Genomic DNA, 22,407 nt, shown 5'->3' on the forward strand with positions numbered 1-22,407 from the left:
AGCTGTGGCACCAGGGAGGCGAGTGTACAAACTGCTGTCCAGGGGACAGGCTTCAGACCCGAGCACAGTCAGCACCTCCCACTGCCACCTCCGCCTGTGACTCCCATGCTGGCTTCGGCCCTCCCACCGGCTCCTTTGAAGACTGTGCTGCAGACCTTTGGCCCACTGGGTCCCAAGTCCATCTCCATGCAGCCCGGCAGGAGGCCTGTGGCCCTGAGCTGGATGGCAGTGCTTCCGCAGCGAGCACTGGGGACCCCAGTGTCCCCCTGGCTGGCTCTGGTGGCGGTGCTCTGCTTTGTCCTCTGCCTTCCCTCCTCTCTGGAGAACCATTCCTTGAACTTGGCCCCTGCTCCCAGGAACTGGGCTCTCTGTGTGTCCTCCCACATCAGCCATCATCCCAGCTGAGCAGCCTTGACTTACCAGGTGGACCACTCAGGACACTAAATGCTGCCACTGTGGGCGCTTCCTGCCCTGGCCGTGTGAGGCCCCGGGATGTTGACAGCAGCTTGGATGCAGCCTTTGCCTGCCATGCGGCCTTTCAGACACGAGACGGTGGGCCTGCCCCCCAGGGCCAGCTCTCCGTGCAGGTTAGTTCCACTTCTCTGTGCTTGGCCCCCAGCTTCCATCCTACCCCCTTCACATCCACATGCTGTGCCTGCCCTTGGTTTCCCTCCAAGAGTGGTCTGGATGGGCTCCATGTTCTCCTGGGCGAGGGTGTGGTTTGTCCCAGAATTCCAGCACAGTATAAGAGGGGTGAGGTGACTGTTATCCAGGAAGTAATAGGGCTTTTTATCAGGAAAATGTTGACACCTACATTTTCAGCTCTTTAGACCCAGAAAACTAATAATGGCCTTGATCTTGGGGGCCCCTCCATCAGGAGACAGGAGAGAGTGCTCCCAGTGGAAACATCCCTCCAGGTTAAGATTTGTACTCTTGTTCTTTCTAAAAGCTATGACGTTATAACAGCTCTACCTGAGCTCGCACCTCTGCTTCACAGCTCGGCAGGCCCTCCTCCTACCCCGACAGGCAGGCCCCAGGTGTGACCTGTGATCCTGCTCTCACAGTCCCGGAACTGGAGATGTGATGAGGCAAAGTTGTTCAAACAGGTGCCAGGGTCTGGCTCAGGGAAAACACACCTGTGATCCTGGGTGGGGAAAGGTTGCTATAAAGGAGGTCACTGGGACATTTGGCAAACGTTGGGTCTAGACTGTCCACAGGGGAGGTGGGGGGGCACATCAGTGTCAAAGCTCCCTGGTTTGATGGCCTGCAGCCATCCCAGACAACGTCCTTGTCATGAAAGATGCATGCTGAGGTCTTAAGGGCCACAGGGTCATGACATCTGCAGTTTGCTCTCAAGGCTGAGCAAAGAAGCAATAACAACAATGCAGATTGGCAGGTTGACAAACACTTTCTGTTAAGGGACAGATAATAACTGTTCTTGGCTGTGTAGCCATAAGGTCTCTGCCACAACTCAGCTCAGCCATGACATGCCATAGCAATTACAGCACAGAAACGGCCAATAAGCCTTTATTTACAGAAGCAGGTGGTGGGCCGGATTTGGCCAGTTTCAGATGAAGGGTATGTGACACGTTCCAGGGGTGTCTGCATCTGCTTCGGTTTGGTTTGGTTTTTATTTATGATGGTTTATAATATACCATGATGGATATATTGTTATATATAAAATATTGTATAAATGTACCGTAAATTACAACACATCACATGTACTATAGAAAAATTCTCATTTTCTATGTTATTATGTTTCCACGTTAATACCAATGGGAAGCATTTTTCGTGGCTGCGTAATGATCCATTAAATAAAATGTTGACTTAACCTTCTCCTAACAGAGGCATGTAGGCTGTTTCCAGTTTAGGTCAATAAAAACAAGGCAGTAAACATCTCCACATTTAGGGCCAACAGGACGGGTTGCCAGAAATGAGCTGACGGGGAGATCATTCTGGCAAATTACCTTCCCCCAGGTTGTGCTGCATAAGTGCCCCAGCAGTGCACAGGTAGCAGGTGGGTTTTAATCTCGCCAATTTGATGGGAGAGAAGAAGCATTCTAATCTGGTGTCTTCGAGTTCTAGAGAGGAAGCAGGTGGCAAAGAGCATAGTCTCTGGAGCCAGGGGTTACTGACTCGACCCTCGTGCCTTGGAGATGTGGGACCTTGGGCCCGTCCTTCACCTCCTTGTGCCTGTGGTTCCTCAGAGATGACTTGGAGGCATTGACAGTGCTCAGCCTGGTCAGTGACTGTGTGTGACCTCAGTGCCGTGCTGACCCCCAGTTCAGCCGCTGTCAGCTCCGGTCACGTGTTAGTGTCCTTAGTGAGGGGACATTTTTCCACAGGCATGAGAGGCGGCTGTGCAAGCAGACAGCCGTCAGTCCCTCTCTCAAGAGAATGAAATCAGCCAGGAAAACAAGAGAGACATGAGAAAATAAATCACACAATCAAACTAAAATCAGTCCACCGTCTTTTTTGCCTCCTGTCATTTTGGTTCAGACAGACAGCCTCATTTCCCATTTCTTCTGAGTTAACCATTATGACACCACATCACCACCAAGCACTGAACCCAAATCTTTCAGATAAATCTGTTTTGATGGGTTTTTTGTTTTTTGGGTTTTTTTTCTATTGCTCTTCAAATGAAACCCAAATTCCAGAAAAAGAAAACCTTCTAAGTAGCCTGAGTCAAAGAAGAAAAACATAGGCTTCCCTGGTGGCGCAGTGGTTAAGAATCCACCTGCCAATGCAGGGGACATGGGTTCGAGCCCTGGTCTGGGAAGATCCCACATGCCACGGAGCAGTAAGTCCGTGCACCACAACTGCTGAACCTCTGTCTAGAGCCCATGAGCCACAACTACTGAGCCCACGCACCACAACTACTGAAGCCCCCTGTGCTCTGCAACAAGAGAAGCCACCACAATGAGAAGCCCGCGCACCACAACAAAGAGTAGCCCCCGCTCACTGCAGCTAGAGAAAGCCTGCACACAGCAACGAAGACCCAACACAGCCAAGAATAAATAAATTTTTTAAAAGAGAGAAGAAAAAAATATAATGAAAGTTATAAAATACTTAAACCTGGATGATAATGAAAATACAACTTGCCAGAAATTCTGGTGTAACTAAAGCCAAACGGAAATTTGTAGCCTTATGTGACCAGCAGAAGAGCTGGAAATCAACAAGCTAAGCATCCAACTTTAAAAGTGAAAAAAGGCCAACAGAATAAACTCAAAGTAGAATGGAGGCAATAAATTATAGAAATTAATACGACTAATGGGAATGGAGAGCATTTTTAATAAAAGTTGGTGCTCTGACAGGACTATGAAAATTGACATTCCCTGGCAGTGGAATCCAGAAAGAGAGAAGGAAGGAGCAAAGGAGCTCCTTTAGGAGTGAGAAGGAGAGCTCCATTAGGAGTGAGAAGGGGAGGATAATGGCAGATACATCAGAGATTAGAAGGATAAACTGTCGAACCAAGAGATGTGAGAACTCAAATGAAGTGGGTTATAGAAGAAAGATGAGTTACTGAAGCCAACTCGAGGAAATAGCCTGAAGAATCCTCTAACCAGACAGATTGCTTTCATAGATGACATAAATTCAGAGATGCATAGACGACATAAATTGCAGAGGAAAGAACACTCCCAAATTTGTTCTACGAGGCCACCATTACCCTGATACCAAAACAAGACAAAGATACCACTAAAAAAGAAAATTACAGGCAATATCACTGATATTATGCAAAAATCCTCAACAAAATAACTAGCAACCCAAATCCAACAATACATTAAAAGGGTCATACACCATGATCAAGTAGGATTTATCCCAGGGATGCAAGGCTTTTTCAATATTCGCAAATCAATCAGTGTGATACACGACATTAACAAACTGAAGAATAAAAACCATATGGTCATCTCAATAGATTCACAAAAAGCTTTTGATAATATTCAGCACCCATTTATGATTAAAAAAAAAGAAAACTCTCCAGAAAGTGGGCACAGAGGGAACATACCTCAACTTAATAAAGGCCATATATGACAAACCCACAGCTAACATCATACTTAGTGGTGAAAAGCTGAAAGCATTGCCTCTAAGATCAGGAACAAGACAGGATGTCCACGCTGGCCACTTTTATTCAACATAGTTTTGGAAGTCCTAGCCACGGCAATCAGAGAAGAAAAAGAAATAAAAGGGATCCAAATTGTAAAAGAATAAGTAAAAATGTCACTGTCTGCAGATGACATGATACTATACATGAAAATCCTAAAGATGCCACCAGAAAACTGCTAGAACTCATCAATGAATTTGGTAAAGTTGCACAATAAAAAATTAATACATAGAAATCTGTTGCATTTCTATAACAACAAAAGATCAGAAAGAGAAATTAAGGAAACAGTCCCATTGCCTACATATCAAAAAGAATAAAATACCTAGGAATAAACCTACCTAAGGAGGTGAAAGACCCGTACTCCAAAAACTACAAGATGCTGATGAAAGAAATCAAAACTGACACAAACAGATGGAAAGATATACCATGTTATTGGACTGGAAGAATCAGTATTGTCAAAATGACTATACTCCCCAAGGCAATCTACAAATTCAAGGCAATCCCTATCAAATTACCAATGGCATTTTTTGCAGATCTAGAACAAAAAAACCTTAAAATTTGTATGGAAACACAAAAGACCCTGAATAGCCAAAGCAATCTTGAGAAAGAAAAACAGAGCTGGAGGAATCAGGCTCCCTGACTTCAGACTATACTACAGAGCTACAGTCATCAAAACAGTATGGTACTGGCACAAAGACAGACTTACAGATCAATGGAACAAGATAGAAAGCCTAGAGATAAACCTACACACCTATGGTCAATTAATCAATGCAAAGGAGGCAGGAACATACAATGGAGAAAAGACAGTCTCTTCAATAAGTGGTTCTGGGAAAACTGGACAGCTACATGTAAAAGAATGTAATTAGAACATTTTCTAACACAATATACAAAAATAAACTCAAAATAGATTAAAGACCTAAATGGAAGATCGGATACTATAAAACTCTCAGAAGAAAACATAGGCAGAACGCTTTTTGACATAAACTGCAGCAAGCTGTTTTTGAATCCACCTACAGTAATGAAAATAAAAACAAGAACAAACAAATGGGACCTAATCAAACGTAAAAGCTTTTGCACAGCAAAGGAAACCATAAACAAAACCAAAAGACAACCCACGGAATGGGAGAAAATATTTGCAAACGATGCAACTGACAAGGAATTAATCTCCAAAATATAGAAACAGCTCATGTGGCTCAATATCAAAAAACCCAATAAAAAAAAATGGACAGGGCTTCCCTGGTGGCGCAGTGGTTGAGAGTCCGCCCACCAATGCAGGGGACACGGGTTCGTGCCCCAGTCCGGGAAGATCCCACATGCCGTGGAGCGGCTGGGCCCGTGAGCCATGGCCGCTGAGCCTGCATGTCCGGAGCCTGTGCTCCGCAACGGGAGAGGCCACAACAGTGAGAGGCCCGCATACCGCAAAAAAAAAAAAAAAAAAAAAAAAATGGACAGAAGACCTAAATAGCCATTTATCCAAAGAAGACATACAGATGGCCAAAAAGCAGATGAAAAATGCTTAACATCACCAATTATTAGAGAAATGCAAATGAAAACTACAATGAGGTTTCACCTCACACTGGTCAGAATGGCCATGATCAAAAAGTCTACAAATAATAAATGCTGGAAAGGGTGTGGAGAAAAGTGAACCCTCCTGCACTGTTGGTGGGAACGTAAATTGGTGCAGCCACTATGGAGAACAGCATGGAGGCTCCTTAAAAAACTACAAATAGAACTACCATACGACCCAGCAATCCCACTATGGGGCATATATCCAGAGAAAACCATAATTTCAAAAGATACATGCACCCCAATATTCATTATAGCATTATTTACAATAGCCAAGACATGGAAGCAACCTAAATGTCCATTGACAGAGGAAAAGGTAAAGGAGATGTGGTATATATATATATACAATGGACTATTAGCCATAAAAAAGAATGAAATAATGCCATTTGCAGCAACGTGGATGGACCTAGAGATTATCATACTAAGTGAAGTAAGTCAGAAAGAGAAAGACAAGTATCATATAATATCACTTATTTGTGGAATCTTAAAAGAAAATGATACAAATGAACTTATGTACAAAACAAAAATAGACTCACAGACTTAGGAAACAAACTTACGGTTACCAAAGGGGAAAGGTGGGGGGGGGATAAATTAGGAGGTTGGAATTAACATATACACACTACTATATATAAAAATTGATAACTGACAAGGACATACTGTAGAGCACAGGGAACTCTACTCAATACTCTGTAATGACCTATATGGGAAGAGAAACTGAAAAAGAATATATATATATACCCACACATATATGTATGTATAACTGAATCACTTTGCTGTACACCTGAAACGAACACAACATTGTAAATCAACTATACTCCAATATAAAATAAAAATCAAAGAACAAAACAGTCTATAGCAAATTAAACCTTAAGGTTAAATGTTAAACCGCGTTCTCTTTGAAAAAGAGCAGTACAGAGCTTCTGCCATCACTATTAATATTCACGTGGACCTTCCTGGACCAGGGCTTGAACCCGTATTTCCTGTATTGGCAGGCAGATTCTTAACCACTGTGCCACCAGGGAAGTCCCAAGTTTTGAAGCACTTTCCTTGAAATCTTGTTGCCACCCAGGGTGGGATACATGGGTTGAGCCACAGCCCACGCCCCCTTCCCCACCTTGCTCTCCTCCAGCCCCTGTGGCCGTTATCCCCACCAAGTACCAGCCTCCGCGTGTCCATGTGCCCAGAGCCTGGCCTTATTCACACCGTTGGCATTGCCCAACTGTTGATAATTTCCCAATTATCAACCAGGTGATAATTGCGCTTCTTTATTTATTCAAAAGGTATTTCTGTCCTTTTTCGGCTGTGAAAGCGGATCCGCCCCAAAGCAAGAAGTTCCTGATGAAATATGCATGAAAAAGAACCTCACAACTAGCAAAACTTCCACGTTCCTGAGCTCCAGGGAGGAACAGAGATCAAGAAGGAAGGGAAGAGAAAGGCCGTGGTAAGAAAGGACACCCCTGCGGTGCACATGCTAGGCTGCAGGAGGGGCGTGCGGGGACACGGCGCGGAGGGCTGTCACTGCAGCGCGGGCGCTGTCACTACAGGGCAGGCATTGTCACCGCAGGGCAGGTGGCCAGGCAGCAGACACTCCACCCTCGGGCAGTGCCTGCCGTCGGGTCAGGTGGAGGTGGAGGGAAGTGTTCCGTCTGATAGGCCGCGTGAAGGCAGTGAGATGAAAAGGGGAAGCAACCGCAGGGAGCTGTCTCGAGATTCTGAGGCGCTCAGCCCCTGCCCCTCAGCCAGGAGTGCTGTAGGACAGGCTCCAGGAGGAAACAGCTCAGGCCAAGTCAGAACCTCCTTGGCCTCGGAGCTTGTCCCGGCAAACGCCCTTCAGGTTGTCCCCTCCCCACTGAACACGGGAGAACGGTTAAAGCAGCGACCGCAGAAACACGTCAGGGCACCTGAGTTACCGCGCAGGCTCCCCGCTGCCGGGGCCAGCACGGAGGGCGCTGGGACGGCATGACCTGGCGTCAGAGCGAAGGCACAGAGGAGCTTGAACGGGCGTGGGGACACCTGCGGATGTCCCGGGGACGTGACGTCTGTGGTCCTTCGTGCCAGACCCTGTGCCCTGAGGGAAGCTGGCAGTGCGGGCCACGGAGCAGGCGGGGCTGACGGGCTTCAGCCCAGGTCGCCCTCGCCAGGTCCACTGCACCCCTGGGGAGGCTCTGGGCACCAGCATGTCACCTGGGCTTTATTTCTAATGGCCGCTCATGTCTGTCCCCATTTTGGGCACCGAGATGTGATCATTCCTTTCTTCTGCCGGTGAGCTAGACACCAAGACGCGCTGCAGAGTGACACTGGGCTGGCCTGGGCCCTGGGGGCAAGGCCAGGGCTCCGAGTCGCCCTGCTTGCAGTGGAAGCCCCTGGTGCTGGGGCACTTGGGCATTTGCTCTGGAGCAGCACAGACAGAGGTCACGGTGAGGGTGGGGTTTTCAGTGAGCAAAGATGGCGGGGTAAAGGGGGTGTCTCGAGGCCCACAGAAACAGTGTTGGGACCAGAGAGGGAAATGGCGGGGGACAGGGCGGGAGTGACCCGGGATCCACTGCCTGGGGTCAGGGCTGTGCTCTGAGAGGCAGCCGGTGTCTTCAAGGACCCCTGCCCCGAGCTCGAAGTTCACTGCCTCCTGGCTGCTTGCGCACAAACTCCAGCCACCTGTCAGCAAAGCCGGGAGCCGGAGGTCCTCCCCTTGACCAGAGCCCCTACAGGATCCAGGCCCAGCCACAGGGCGAGGCTGACACTGCGGACTCCACGGACGGGGATTTCCAAGGCCTGAGGACAGCCGTCCCTTGGGGTGAGCTCCCGGCGCCCCGGCCCCACTGCCCACAGCGATCTCGGCACTGGGCCGCCCCGGTGTCAGGTACGTCCGACACAACCTGTGAGCTCCCCGAGGGCCCGCGTGGCCTGTGTCCCTGCAGCCTCACCCACGCAGCATTCTGGTCCCGTTTGCCTTTAGTGTCCTGCCTCTTGGTGTTACTGCGTGTTTGTTTCCTGGAGAGCTTCAGCACTGGGGATGCTGCTCTCCTCATGCCCCCCTGGTGGACCGAGGTGGCCATGGGCTACAAACGCCTGTGCACAGCGGGTGGCCTTGGGCCTGTGCTGGGGCGGACGCTTTCCCCAGTCTAGTGTTTCTGACTGTTATTTTTAGTCCTAGAAATGCAACTTTCCAACTAGTCAGATTTGTTGAACTTTTACTTGATTATATTTTCACATCCTTCAGTCCGTGGAAAGCAAGTGTGGTCTACCTTTGGGGTAGATGTTCTCTTTTGTTCTCTCCTCGCTTTCCCGGGGCTTGCTTTTCACGCGGTGTTCTCTTAACCCAGACGGCTGTTGCGCTGGTCCCCACGTTTCTTCCCAGATGCCCTGGGCATCCGTCAGTGCTTCCTTGTCCTGCTGCCTCTGGATCTTGTTTTCTCCTACAATAAACATCTGTTCTGACCTGTTCACTGCATTCAGCTGCTCTCCCCACAGTCAAGAGTCCCCAGGGAGGTGCCACTGCCTCAAGGGAGAGACCATCTCCCAGCTCAAGGTCTGGCCCAGGCCTGCAGAGCCAGAGGCCCAGCTGGTCACTGCCTCTGGATGTGTCTCTTGGGGGCCGCCTCATCTTAACCAAACTTGTAAGAGACCAACACACAAATCAGAAAAGGAATGTGCTAACTTAGGATGGGCATGACCCCTTGCTTCAGCAAAATACCGTGTCCCTCAATAGACACCCCTCTCTGAGCCTGGATACAGGTTCCCCTGCTATCCAAAAGCAGAGCGTTCCTGTGACACCTTCCAAGGACGAAATGGCATAAAGCGAAGAGGCACTTAGTTACCTTGTTAGGACACGTGTTGCTCACAGCGCACAGGGCAAATCGAGACGAAGCGCAGACGCCCCCAGACGCGGCTCGCAGCCCCGGCAGCTTGGTGCTGAGTGTAGTCTCACAGGAGCTCGGCAGGGGCCGCTCTCGCTGCCTCGGTTGCAGCTGCTGCAGAACAAATGCTGAGCGCTGTTTTCACCTTTTGCCTTTATTCAAAAAAAGCTAAAATCCTGTTTGGCTTTGTTGGAAAACAGGTACTAATGTAGGTCTCTTGTAAAAGCAAAGTGGTGTAAAGAGAACTTTCAAAAAGCAGGGGACATTTTTCCCTGGGAAACAAAGTTAGGCCCTGTCGTTGCTTCATGCCTACAGTGTGACGTGACCTTGCCTGCCCCCAGACCCTGTCAGCACCCCGTTCAGGTCCTGAGCTCTGACGCGCTCTGTCAGTCCTCCCCTCTGTGCCCCTGCTCACTTTGCCTCTGTTAGAGCAGATGTTCTCACGAGGGGCGATTCTGCCCTGAGGAGCGGACGTTGGCAACACCTGGGGACATTTTTTTGGTTGTCCCAACTGAGGGGAGGTACTATTGTCAGTTGCGGGGGGCAGGGAAGCTGTTCAGCGTCCTAAAGAGCCCAGGATGCTGAGGGTGGGGACCCGAGTTAGATCCGTGACTTAGGCGAAGGGCCAAAGAGAAGATTCACGAGGCCGGAGAGAGAAGAGTAAGCGCTGTCGGCTGGAGGCTTCAGAAGCTGGAAAATGAGGAGAAGCAGCTTTCGGCAGAAGCCTACACACTTGACAAGGTGCACGTCCAGGCTGAGAAGGCTGGCAGGGCCTGGGGATGGGGTCGCGGGTAACCCTGACAGTGGGGCAGAGGTGGGAAGAAAAATGGTGATTGGCTAAAAGTCTCCATGGGAGTAATTAGAACCCCTCAGGCCTGTCCACCCTCATGGGATAACAGAAGGCTGCCCCCATCCCTCTGAAACTGAACCAGCGGGACAGACTGAAGACGAGAAAGGGTGAAAGTCCGGCCCACGGCCACCGCTGTCCACCATCGGGAAGGACACATCCAAGGAGAATTAGGCTGTGTGCATTTCCATCACAAGCCCCCTCCTCTCCCCTGCCATCTCCCCGTCTCCCTCCTGCCTGAACCCCGAGGTGTCCTCGTGCCCCGCCCATAGCCCCCGCGGTCACCAAGGCACCGGTCCGCCGGGGACCTAGAGCGTCCCGGAAGTGCGCGAGGCCGGGCGGGCGGGGCGCGGGAGCACTTCCGGCCGGCGGGCGGGCTGGCGGCTACCTCCCGATCGGAAGGTGAGTGGGCGCCGGGAGGCGGTGGTGGCGGCTGCGGGGCACCCTCGGCCCAGCCCGCGCTCGCGCGTTGTCCCCGCAGCCGCCGAGACCTTGGCCTCGGCCGGGCGTGGGGGGCGCGGATGGCGGGACGCAGGGGGCACACTGGCCCCTGACGATCGCGGGTGTCCGTTTGCGGGGCGCCTCCCCACGCGCCTGGAACCCCAGGGACGGGAGCTGTGGTGATGCCCACTTTGCAGATGGAAAAGAGGCTCAGAGCTGCCCCTGGCCCGAGGTCCGTGGCCGGACTCAGCCGGGGCACCCTGCTCTCCGCTGCCAAGCGCCCCGAGTTCGGGCTCTTTCCGGCGGCGCACAGGCTCCAAGCTGGGAGGCGGGGTGGAGGAGGGTTTGCTCCTGGGCCGGTGCCGTTTGTGTCCCCTCCGCCTTCAGCCTGTTGCAGCAGCGTAGACGTTTGCACTGGCGTCCCTTCGTGACCGCCACCTCCCCTCAGAGCCCGGCTAGGGGTGACCGTGCCCTTTCCCAGATATTTAAAATGTGGCATACCCAGATGTCAGCACTGCAGACCCACCGTGTGTCCACTTACCTGGCTGTGGGTGATCCTTCCCATCTTTAGGGGCTGAGGTCGGGGGCTGACCCAGGAGGCCCCCACTGGTGAGGAGCCCTGTGGCGTCTGCCTCCCTGCTTCCTTGAAGCAGGTACTGCCTGCACCGTTATTGGATGTACATTACCTTTCATCCTTCCCCTGCCCCTTTTCACTCCCAGATAAGGCCTCCTACTTCATGGAAGTGTGAAAGAAAAATCCTCATTTTAGACCAACCTATTCCGGCAAACCAGACTAAAGAAAAGTATCTTTGACCCCAGAGGAGGCTCGGAGCACCCTAGGCGGGGCTGGGATGTGAGGGGTCCCAGCCTGCGGCCTCTGAGGGGGGTTTTCCTCTCTGGACATGTCTCGTTAAGATTTAACCTAGGACGTTCCTGCTCCGGCAGGCAAAGTCAGTTCTTTGCGCTCCCCAGGGCCAGCGGCCCCCAGCGGTGACGGGGGAGGTTTTTCCGGGAGAACCAGCTTTGCTTTTCTCCATGGGCAAGGCCTTGGGTTGGGAGGACGTTGCGGGCATTGCTGGGGGGAGAGCTTGGGCTCAGTTCGTGTGGGTGCGCTGGTGCTGTGCACATGGTAGAACACACCAGGGGCCCCGGTGGCCTCGCACGGTGGGCCCCACAGGTTACCTCCTGGCGCTTAGTTCCTCCCCCGGGGGAGGAGCCTCCAGCTCACCTGTGGCTGATCGGCCCCACCCCGCACATCCCTCTGACCCCCTCATGTCGCCGTGGTTTTCGTTTCCCCGGCTCCCAGGTGTGCAGTCCTCCAGCAGGCCTTGGGGGAAGATGGCAGCCCTGGGGGACAGTCAGGAGCCCCCTCATGTCCTGTCCACTGTCACTTTCGAGTCACCGGAGACACCTGGAGCCTGCCACCGCCACGAGGCCCAGCTTCACCTCCACGGCCATCAACATGGTACTTGCCTTCCTGCACCGTCACTGCGGGCAGGCAGCTCACTGGGCGCTGGGGCTCCTGCACCCTGGTGCTTGGGTCGGGACTCGGGCAGCAGTGCTTGAGGCTAGGGGTCGAGCTGTGTGAGCAGTGGCTCCCTAGAGGACAGTCCCTTGGAGTATGTTTCTTTAGGGGATGAGGGGTGCAAAAAAAGAAGCCTCGATGGCCAGGCCTGTGTGAGAGGAGTCAGTCACCTTATCTCCCTCTCCGAGCCTTTGATCCCACGCCAGGAAAATGGTCTCCAGAGTTCTGGGCAAGCTGGTTTGGGTGGGGACCCCCAGGGACCTGCAGGGATGGAACCATCCGCCTTGCTCCACCCCCCGGCAGGGTCTGGGGGTGTCCAGGTGTGGAAATAGCCGACAACTGGTCGGGGGGGATGTCCAAGCCCTGCGGTGTGTGGTGCCCCTGGACCCTGCTCACACGCAGCCGTCAGGGAGTCCGGGGTCCCTTCCCTGCCCCGTGTCCCACAGGAGGCCTGGCCTCACTCCCCTCACAGTCGAGGACACAAATCAGCTCTTGGTAGCCAGGACGAGGACCCAGGTAGATGTGTTCTGTCCCACTCAGCGAGCCTCCAGAGGGCAACGAGGTGTGTTGGGGGGTACAACCCGTTCTAGAGGAGGGGGAGATGAGCCCCAGCCCCGCTGTGACCCTCAGGCTTCCCCGGCTGCAGCCCTGAGGTGCCCTCCCAGCCACCACAGGAGGAGGATCTCCGGGACGTGGAGGAGGTCCAGGCTGGCAGAGACACCTGCTGGCCAGGTGAGCAAGCGGAACCTGCCGCGGGGCCCCGCCCAGAAGCGCGTTTACCTGCGGCTGCTGCACTCCAGGCTCTGTGCAGCGCCCACCACCGCTGCCAGGCCCCGGGGCCCCACTTGTCCCTGGCTCAGCGCTCACTTCTGTCCCCCACAGCCCCTCCCCCCGTTCAGTCCCGGTCTTGTTGCTGACACTTTCTGGGCTGTGAGAGCAGCGCAGACCCCCATATCCACCTGCCTGTCCGGCTAGAGTGTCCGACTTGGCAACACTGGCCAGCAATCGGGGAGTCGTCCTGGCACCCCTGTGTACTGCCCTTGACCTCCACTTGTCCCCTAAATCGAGCTCTGGTCCCCACCCCCTTCCCCTGGGGCTTCGCTCATCCAGGCCCTCAGCTCCTCGTTTCTCTCCCTCCCCACCCCACCCCCCGCCTCTCTCCCCTAGAGAAGCCCTTGGGGTGTCCTCTGGGGATCCGTGGAGCAGCTCCGGGGCCGTGTGGGCAGCGTCCTCAGGATCAGGGGCTTTTCTGCTTGGCTCTGAGTCTGAATCTCCTGTCAGGCTTCCGCCCTCCACATGCGCGCGCACCCTGTGTGTTCTCACCCTGGTGCTGTCGTCTGGAACGGGGCGGGGGTCCCCGCGGACGGCCAGCCTGGTGGGCGGCTGAGTGCTCTCCGCCTCTCCCGTTTCTCAGATCCCGAGTTGGAGCGCGAGCGGGCCCCGTCGTCTCCCCAGCCGCACAATCCTGAAGATGAGGTGGACCAGGACACGGGGGTGCTCAGGACCCTTCTGAGGAGCCTTCCCCATAGACCCAGGTGTGGGGACAGCTTGGGGCAGGAGTGCAGCCTGGAGCGGCCGTTAGGCCAGCCGCCGGGGGCCGGGCCCCGCCCCCAGAAGAGAGGCACCTGGCGTGGGCCGCTCGGGCTGCAGGGAGCCTCGGGGACAGAGGGCGGCCCGGGGCGCGCCGACGAGCTGGCGGGCAGCCTCGGCCGGGGCTCGGGCCTCGGGGCCCGGCAGAGTGGCCCGCGGGGCGGGAAGCCGCACAGGTGTGAGGCCTGCGGGAAGAGCTTCCAGTACAACTCGCTGCTGCTGAAGCACCAGCGCATCCACACGGGCGAGAAGCCCTACGCCTGCCACGAGTGCGGCAAGCGCTTCCGCGGCTGGTCGGGCTTCATCCAGCACCACCGCATCCACACGGGCGAGAAGCCCTACGAGTGCGGCCAGTGCGGCCGCGCCTTCAGCCACAGCTCGCACTTCACGCAGCACCTGCGCATCCACAACGGCGAGAAGCCGTACGAGTGCGGCGAGTGCGGCCAGGCCTTCAGCCAGAGCTCCAACCTGGTGCGGCACCAGCGGCTGCACACGGGCGAGAAGCCGTACGCCTGCAGCCAGTGCGGCAAGGCCTTCATCTGGAGCTCGGTGCTCATCGAGCACCAGCGCATCCACACGGGCGAGAAGCCCTACGAGTGCCCCGACTGCGGCAAGGCCTTCCGCGGCCGCTCGCACTTCTTCCGGCACCTGCGGACCCACACGGGCGAGAAGCCCTTCGCCTGCGGCGCCTGCGGCAAAGCCTTCGGCCAGAGCTCCCAGCTCATCCAGCACCAGAGGGTGCACTACCGGGAGTAGCGGGCGCGGGGTCGCGCGTCAGCAGCCTGAGGTCGAGGCGAGTTCCCGCGGAGGGCTCCTGCCTTCGCGTCTCCTGGCTGGCGCAGCCGGCATCTCGTGCGTGTCCCGAATAAAGTCTGTGTACTTGATGGACGCGGGAGGAAGGCCACGTGGCTGCCCCCTATCCCTGAGGGCTCCTGTCGGCAGAGCCCACCGCGTGCCCTAGCGGCCGAGGCCTGCGGGCGTCGTGACTTACCAGAGCCATAGCCAGGGCGGGGTCAGGCACCCCAGGACGGGTGGTTTCCAGATTGGGGTGGGGGGGCCCGGGCTGCCCGCTCTCCCCCTGGGCTGTAGTCTCTGGCGGTTTGGTTTCCTCATGCATCTGGGAGAATGTGTGTGGCATGTTCTCTCTGCAGCAAGCCCTCGGATCTGCTCTGTTTGCCTTCTCACCCTGCCTCTGCACCTACTGGTGGCTGCCTGAGGCCAGCGGGCTTCAGTGGAAGGTGGCCCTGCCCAGCCTTCATAGCTGCCTCCAGCCCCAGGAAGCCGGGGCCCCAGGGCGTTCCCCGCTTGACAGGTCTAGGCGACTGCAGCTGGGCATTGGCTGTAGCCGGCTTCAGATCTGCCATGACTGCCCTGTAGCTCCCCAGCCCCTGTGGTAAAGGGGAGAGCCCAGCTGGGTGGGGCGCCTTCTGTCTGCCTTCCTGCCTGCTCCTTCCTGGACAGCTTTTGGACCCCCACCCCTGCCGCCTGCACCACACACGGAGGAGTTGCCCGGCCCCTCTCCAGGGTATAACTCCGCCTCGCCTCCACATCCTCTTTCCCAGTGACCCCAATGGAGAGCCCTGTGGTTGGGCTGCCCCGCCTCTCCAGGCTACACTCCCAGGGCCCCGAGGCCATCAAGCGCTTTGGACTCCCCCACGAGGGTCAGAACACCTCCTTGAGTCGTCTTTGCTGGTGCACTGTGACACCCTGGAAGATGGGGGACATCCGCCTTCTCCCCAGCCCCCTGTCCCTAATACCACGTGGCTACTGGGTATCGTGAAGCTTCCACCTTGGGCAGCCAGGCCGCGGAGCGGGCGAGCAGAGCCCCCAGGGCTTTCCGGGGAGCGGTGGCTCAGCCTGTGCTCCAGAAGGGTCATCCTGCAGCCTCAGCACCAAGGCTGGACTCGGATACCTGCACCACAACCGGACTTAGCGGGCAGCCCCAGAGCAGAGCCTGGCGGTCCTCCACACTGTCCTAGACTGTCCTGGAGGTGGCCCAGCAGACCCTCGGTGACGGGACAGGGACAGGGCGGGAGCTCCCAGGCCACTGAGCAGCAGGCGTGCAAGCTAGGAAGGCTGCCCAGAGGAGGGGAGCGTGGAATCAACCGCCCCCAGCTGCAGCTCCTCGGTGCCAGGAGGTGAACTCTCAGCAAAGGCTCTGTGTCCTCCCTTGTCGCATGCGGCCCGCCGAGATGGGCTGAATGGCATTTGCATTTGCCGGCTTGGGACCGGTTCTCTCTCGAGGGTTCCGTCTGATGCATTCAGCACTTCCCGGGAACCCTGAACGCCCGGCAGGACCGAGACAAGGACTCCTCAGGGCATCTTCTCTGCCCGTTGTGGCTGCCCAGGTTTATCAGTATCTGGCTGCACAGGACGTTATGGTTCTCGACCCCTGACCGCTCCTGGGACGTGGGTACAGCCCGGAGTCTCTGCACTGTCCTCCTGCCTCGTGTCCGGCACAGGCGTCACGCCCCTCCTCCCCCGCCATGGTCATCCTCCGGTTCCAGCTCTGTGCCCCGGCCTGCTCTGGAGCCTCTATCCAGCCCTGGTTGCGAGTGTCTCTAGCTCAGCGGCCACTGTCCCTCGCCTCCCGCTGACCCTGTTATCTCCAACCCCATGGGCTGTGCTCCCTCCCACCCGGGCCCGTGTCCTCGGCTCCAGCCAGCCTCATGCTGTTCCCTGAAGTGACCCACTGGTCTCCGGGAGACCAGGGTTAGGGTTGCCCAGGCTGCCCTGATGCCAGCCCAGGCACTTACTGTCCCTCACAGAGCCTGTTTCCTCCTCTGGAAATAGGGGCAGCCGTCTGTTGGCACCGCACAGGGTGATTGGGAGGATGGCCATAGAATCCTTTGCACGCCACCAGGCACACAGCAAAAACCCATAAAAGGGGCTCCTGGAAAGGCTCTGTCGACAACCAGGGACAGGTCAGGAACACTGTTAATGGACAGCCTCAGCAGAAAGCCACCTGGGGCCAGGGCCGGCCACGGCGAGTGTAAACATTGAGGGAGACAGAGTGAGGCACCAGGAAAGCGGTCCCTGTGCATTTCAGAGCCCAGGAAGTGGTCACTTGTGTAGGGGCAGTATCTCCTTTCGGCCCTAGAAGTAAATAAAAGCCCTATAGGAGCTTGAGCCCTAAAGAAAGGTGGCCCTGTGAGGAGCTCCCAGGGCCCCGCACAGGGAAGAGGGTCCAGGAGCTGACAGTCCATCTCGGGCTCTGTGCGGCGCAGAGCGGGCTGCGTGTGCCTGTGAGTCGGGAAATAACGACAAAGCTGGGCCTAAATGTGGCCACTTTTCAGTTGGATACAAGGGGTTTTATTTTTACATGATATAAGCAGGGTGGCATGATGGTTAAGAGAATCGACTTTGAAACTTAAAGCCCAACTCTACACTGAAGTGTAAGGTTGGACAAGCTATTAGTCCCCAAATTTGTTTTCTAATTAGGAAAAAGAAAAAGATGTATTAGGGCTCTCCAGAGAAACAGACTCAATTGGAGAGATAGGTAGATAGGTAGGTAGGTATTCTTAGGAATTGGCTCACGAGATTATGGAGGCTGAGAAGTTCTGAGACCTGCAGTCAGGATGCTGGAGACCCAGGAGCGCCGATGGCATAGTTCCAGTCTGAAAACCGGCAGGCCCAGGACCCAAGGAAAGCCAGTGTTTCAGTCCAAGTCCAAAGGTAGAGTGAGACTGATGCCCCAGCTCAACAGTCAGACAGGAGTTCCGTATTACTTTGTCTTTTTGTCCTATTCAGTCGTTCAGCTGATTGGCTGGGGCCCACCCACGTTAGGGAGAACAACCTGCTTTACTCAGTCTGCTGCCTCAGATGTTGATCTCACTCAGAATAACGTTTGACCAAATATCTAGACGCCCTGTGGCCCCGTCCAGTTGACGCATAGAATTAACCGTCTCAAGCAAGGATAAGACTGTACTTAATGCCACAGGGTTGGCCTCATTCCTCCTGATACGGATGTGCTCTCTCCCCGTGACGCAGAGCAGAGCTCAAAGCAGCCCCAGACCCATTCGTATCTATTTTCACCACTAGAACGGTAAGGGAAGCGTCCCAGGGAAGGGCTCTGCTGGTTCCTGCTGGGCTCTCGTGCACTCGCTGTCCGTCCCTGGGCCAAGGGCTGTAATCAGGGAGGTGGCCCAGAGATCGTCATTCAGCCTGATTCAAGGTCACACCCATGGCTGGCTGCAGGATGCTGGGATGAGCAAACAGAACCATAAGGTCCTCTGCACACGTTTTCAGTACCAGTATTGTCCACGCGCTTGTCTTTTTCAGTTGCTATGCAACATTCCATATCGGGCTACCTCAGTATCCCAAGGGTTTCGGACTTTGAGAGACCCCCAGATTAATGATGGCCCAGAGGTGGAAGCCAAGACGTGGTCTATGGACTCATCTGCCCTGTGCCGTGTGCCCCAAGCAGGTGGGCAGGAAGGCAGGCTCTCCCCACATCCAGCTTCTAAGGACACTCACTCTACTTCGTAGCCCAGCTCTGCCGCTCATTTCTATGCCACCTGGGCAAGGTCCGTATCCTCTCTAAGCTGCATCGGTAAATTGGCGATAGTGATTCTATGGGATACATCACGAGGTTCTGTGAGCGCTAAATTAGACCATCATGTGAAGAACCAGCAGAGCACAGGCCAGAAGCAGAAGTTAACATCCACTTCCCACCTGGAAAATACACATCCTCCCTCATGATAGTTTATTACGCTTATTTATTTCCATCCCATTCATTCAGTAAACCCTTTCTGAGCACCTGCTCTGGGCTGTGCATGTCCCCATCTAGGAGGCTGCTTTCCACACAGCACATCACACCCAACTCTGTCCTCGGTGCGCAGCACGGTGGCGGCCTGTGCACTGATGCACGGTTAAACAGTCACTGGGGTCACCCAAGTGTATCAATGGTCAGATCCCCTGACTTTATCTCTTAAACCCAAGGCTGCAGGCTAAATCAGATCTGGCCGGACTTTTCCAACTCCACTAGGGAAAGTGAGACAAACTGTTCTTCAGGGGTCTCTGACAGGGGTCTCTGAGCTGAAGGAGGGGTTATGCCAGACCCAGACCCCTGAGGAAAGAGTATCAGAGGCTCCTCCTGGGGGCAGAGTTTGCTGAAAAACACAGATTCCCAGGCTCCACACCAGGGAAGACAGATTCAGTAGGCCTGGGGTGGAGTCAGGGAATCCGGATTTAGTTCTGACACCCCCAGTGAAGTTGACAGTGTGCCAGGCTTGGGAACCTCCGGTATCATCTAGTCCCTCAAAGCAGGTGCATCTGCATAGGCAGTGGTCCAAGCCCCACTCAGACACCACCTGGAGAGGCAACCCGAACTGCTGGACAGCTCTGCCTTGCGCCAGGATCTGCCCTCTCACCGCCAGCTGCTCCCAGCTCTGCCCTCTGGGCCTGTCGTAGCCTGGCTGTACTCACTGGTAGGAAGAACCCTCAGGATCTGAAGGTAGTGGTCAGGCCAGGGTCCATCTCCCCGCTGCGGTTCTTTTCTAAGCACTCAGTTCCCTCAGCTGGTCGCAGGGTTTGTGGACTTGCCTTAGCAATGGACGGTAATGTTCTCACCTCAGTCCAAGCCAGCGTGCGTCATTCCTCCCCAGAGCCCTTCCTACGGCCTTCCTGGCCCTACACGCCCGGTCCCCTTGCTCTTTCCCTCCCAAGGTCTCTGCCTCGCCGACTTCTCCGAGGCCCCATCGGCGGTGCAGCCCAGCACCTCGGACAGCTCCAGGGACGTGCGCACGCCTCCGGGCGCAGGTCCACGGCCCTGAGGCTCTCTGGGTCCCCCGAGCCTCAACCCGGAACTCCGCCCCAGGAGCCCTCCCCCCGGCGGCTCCCCTGGGCGAGTCCCCCCGCGGGGACCCCCGAGAGGGTCCCCTGAGCTTCCTAGAGCTCCCGGAAGTGCCGGCGGCGCGGCGCGGGGCGGGGCTCCCTGTGGGCGCGGCGCGCGCTTCCGGCTCTCCCGCCGGGGCCCGGGGAGCGGTGGGTGAGAGGCCCCGCGGTGCTGGTCGCTGGGCCCTGCAGCCGGGCCGGCGGGGGACGCGGCGTCGCGCCCGGCTCCCTCAGGCCTTCCCTCCCGCCGTCAGCACAACCAGCCAGCCGCGCCCCCTGCCGCTCTCGGTACCATGGCCGGCGGCCTCGACCCCCGGCGCCCGAGCTTCGTCCGTGCGCGAGGAGGGCGGCCCCGGCCTGCTGGGCCCAGGGCCTGGACGGCCACAGGCCAGGTTCCCAAACCATGCTTCTCCCACTCCTTATTTTAGGGAGTCCGCTGGAAGATTTGAAAATCCCGGGAGAGCCCGGGTTTCCCTTTCAGAGAAGCTCATCCTGGAGTGTCCAGGTGCACCTCGCTAAGTCCAGGCCAATGTGCCCTTGGGGAGAGCATCTGGCTCTGGGCACGGCCCCATCTGCACAGCTGGGGTGTGTTTTCCCCAGGACCTCTCCACGGATCAGCACGAATCCTCATCTCACCGATGGCAGCGCTGTCACCCGCTGTGACCTCACCCCCACTCTGCCTGCCGAGGGGACCGGGCCAGGCTCTCCTCTTCCGGAGGCGGGGACCCAGGGACATGATACACCCCTCTCGAGCCCCAGTCTTTGTCCCTTGGGCCACAGATCCTGACCTTAACATCTGTCATTCAGTGTGCAGCCTCCTCGGGCTGTTCCCAGCGCCCCCCCCCCCCCCCCAGCGCTGCTGCCCTGCCACAGGGATCAGCGAGGCCCCGGATCTCAGCGGAAATGGAAGGCTAGTCCTCAAGGAGGACAGGTTTTAACACAATTCTTTTCTTTTTTTAAAATTTTGTCTTAACTTTAAGAGTTTTTGAGCAAAAATCGTTTGGAATCAGAGAGCACCAAACTGGAAGTGGTTAGGAGCGCTCCCAGATTTCTTTTTCTTTAAGAGTGTTTTGGGAGTTTGTGTCCTTCTAACACCCTTCCGCTCCCTGACCTTGATCCCTGCATAACCCCATCCCAGACAGAGGGCCTAATTTCCTTGTTCCCGCCCCGCTGATTTAAATGAGATGATGCGGCCTTTGTCGAAGTCTCTCCGTGCTCTGGTTCAGAGTCTGGTGTCATTTGCTGCCTCCCTTTCTGGTTTCAGACCATGAGGACGGAGTTCATAGTGAGGAGCAGATTCCGGGCAGAACCGCAGGGTGTCCCGGGGACAAAGGTTCTAAGGTCCGGGCCACAGGTCCAGGGACCTGCCGGGCCGTGCAGAAGCCATCGGGGTTCACAGGGGCGGGCAGGGCTGCCACACAAGGCCTGCGTGCACCAGGCAAGTCCCGAGGAAGCCAGCCTGGTGACCCGCCAGGAAGACCGCGCAGGAGGGAGCCCGGGTAGCTGCGACCCAGCTGGAGGAGCCACTCAGAATCCAGCAGGCGTGGGGAGCCCCGGCGGGCGAAGCAGCACTGCACCGGGCCGTGCGCCCCGAGGCCGCCCCGTGAGGGGCCCACATCCTGGAGCAGTGGCAGCCTCCAAGCAGGGAAAAGCCTCCCCAGTGCCGCAAGTCGGACCTGGTGAAGCACCAGCGGGTCCACACTGGCGAGAAGCCCTACGCGTGCGGCCACTGCGGGAAGGCCTTCGTGCAGAGCTCTCACTTCACGCAGCACCTGCGGTTCCACAACAGCGAGAAGCCCCTTGCGTGTCAGCAGTGCGGTCAGGCCTTCAGCCAGAGCTCCAGCCTCGTTCAGCACCAGCGGGTCCACACCGGGGAGAAGGCCTACCAGTGCGGCGAGCGCGGCCGCGCCTGCAGGGCCCTGTCGGGCTGCTTCTGGCACCAGCGCGTCCTCACCCGGGAGAACCCTTTCCGCTGACTGGGACCGCAGGGGTCCACCGGGGCCTGTGCCGCGCCAAGCCGACCTTCCACTAGAGGGCGCTGTGGACGCCATGGATGCCTGCCGCGCGCTGCTGGGGGCGCGGGGAGAGCAGCACGCGGACCATCGCTGAAGGTGGCCCCTGCACCCCAGTTAAGATGCCGGCGCTCGCCCCCTCGCGCGCACGCTCCCCCAGCCCTCGCCGCCCCAGGGCCGCCCAGGGAAACAAGTGCGAACAGAGTCCCGGTCGCGGGCGGGACAGAAGGTCGACGCAAGGCGGCCACGCCCTTTCTCTTCCTGGGAGACCTAGCGGCTTTGCTGCTGACAGACACGAAGGGAAATGTAGGGCCTGAGCGCCCCGTGGTCCCCCTAATGGTAGCCCTGGCCGAGGCCTACAGGAGAGCTCAGGCACTAGGGAAGATGGTGTACAGCTGTCAGGCGACCAACGGACTTGCATGTTAAGGGTTATTTTAAAAATAGGATTAATATGCCCAAAAGACATGTACGAACGAACACATGTCCTGAACGAAATATTTGCGGGCTTGTACTACGGGTACTTATCCCCGACCCGAAACAGTCTTGTCCCTTTCATAGAAATGCACGGGGTTAACCGACACTTGGCAGCGAGCACTTTGCGCTCTGAGGCCAGGGCCCGCGCGGGGCGCCGCAAG

General features: G+C 56.2%; 2 protein-coding genes across 8 annotated transcripts; both read left to right on the top strand.

Annotated features, from left to right (window-relative positions):
• On the top strand, positions 1-19,757 carry GLI4 (GLI family zinc finger 4). Of its 7 annotated transcripts, XM_030876189.3 has the most exons (6): positions 5-587; positions 6,949-7,109; positions 8,374-8,525; positions 12,117-12,275; positions 12,966-13,067; positions 13,750-19,756. In XM_030876189.3, exons 2-6 carry the CDS (start codon positions 7,018-7,020, stop codon positions 14,679-14,681), a joined length of 1,437 nt encoding a protein of 478 aa, XP_030732049.1. In that variant the 5' UTR covers positions 5-587; positions 6,949-7,017; the 3' UTR covers positions 14,682-19,756. The 7 variants fall into 7 exon arrangements, with proteins under 7 accessions (XP_069900128.1, XP_030732049.1, XP_060143247.1 ...); XM_070044027.1 differs by lacking the exon at positions 8,374-8,525 and having other exon boundaries at positions 1-587; positions 12,982-13,067; positions 13,750-19,757; XM_060287264.1 differs by lacking the exons at positions 5-587; positions 8,374-8,525 and having other exon boundaries at positions 6,974-7,109.
• Positions 19,477-22,391, top strand: LOC115863419 (zinc finger protein GLI4-like). Its single transcript, XM_030876289.2, has 5 exons — positions 19,477-19,483; positions 19,593-19,685; positions 19,744-20,147; positions 21,025-21,045; positions 21,389-22,391. The coding sequence occupies exons 1-5, from the start codon at positions 19,477-19,479 to the stop codon at positions 21,734-21,736; spliced, it is 873 nt and encodes a 290-aa protein (XP_030732149.1). The 3' UTR covers positions 21,737-22,391.
• The last annotated feature ends 16 nt before the right edge of the window (positions 22,392-22,407 follow it).

Source organism: Globicephala melas, chromosome 17 (genome assembly GCF_963455315.2).
Source record: "Globicephala melas chromosome 17, mGloMel1.2, whole genome shotgun sequence".
NCBI classification, from domain to species: Eukaryota; Metazoa; Chordata; class Mammalia; order Artiodactyla; family Delphinidae; genus Globicephala; species Globicephala melas.

Coding starts and splice junctions, on each gene's coding strand:
- GLI4 (XM_060287262.2), top strand. CDS start 11,846: ATGGGCAAGGCCTTGGGTTGGGAGGACGTTGCGGGCATTGCTGGGGGG. Junction 12,276..12,965: donor CCTCCACGGCCATCAACATG/GTACTTGCCTTC, acceptor TGTGACCCTCAG/GCTTCCCCGGCTGCAGCCCT. Junction 13,068..13,749: donor CAGAGACACCTGCTGGCCAG/GTGAGCAAGCGG, acceptor CCCGTTTCTCAG/ATCCCGAGTTGGAGCGCGAG.
- LOC115863419 (XM_030876289.2), top strand. Junction 20,148..21,024: donor CAGGGCCTGGACGGCCACAG/GCCAGGTTCCCA, acceptor TTCTGGTTTCAG/ACCATGAGGACGGAGTTCAT. Junction 21,046..21,388: donor CCATGAGGACGGAGTTCATA/GTGAGGAGCAGA, acceptor ATCCTGGAGCAG/TGGCAGCCTCCAAGCAGGGA.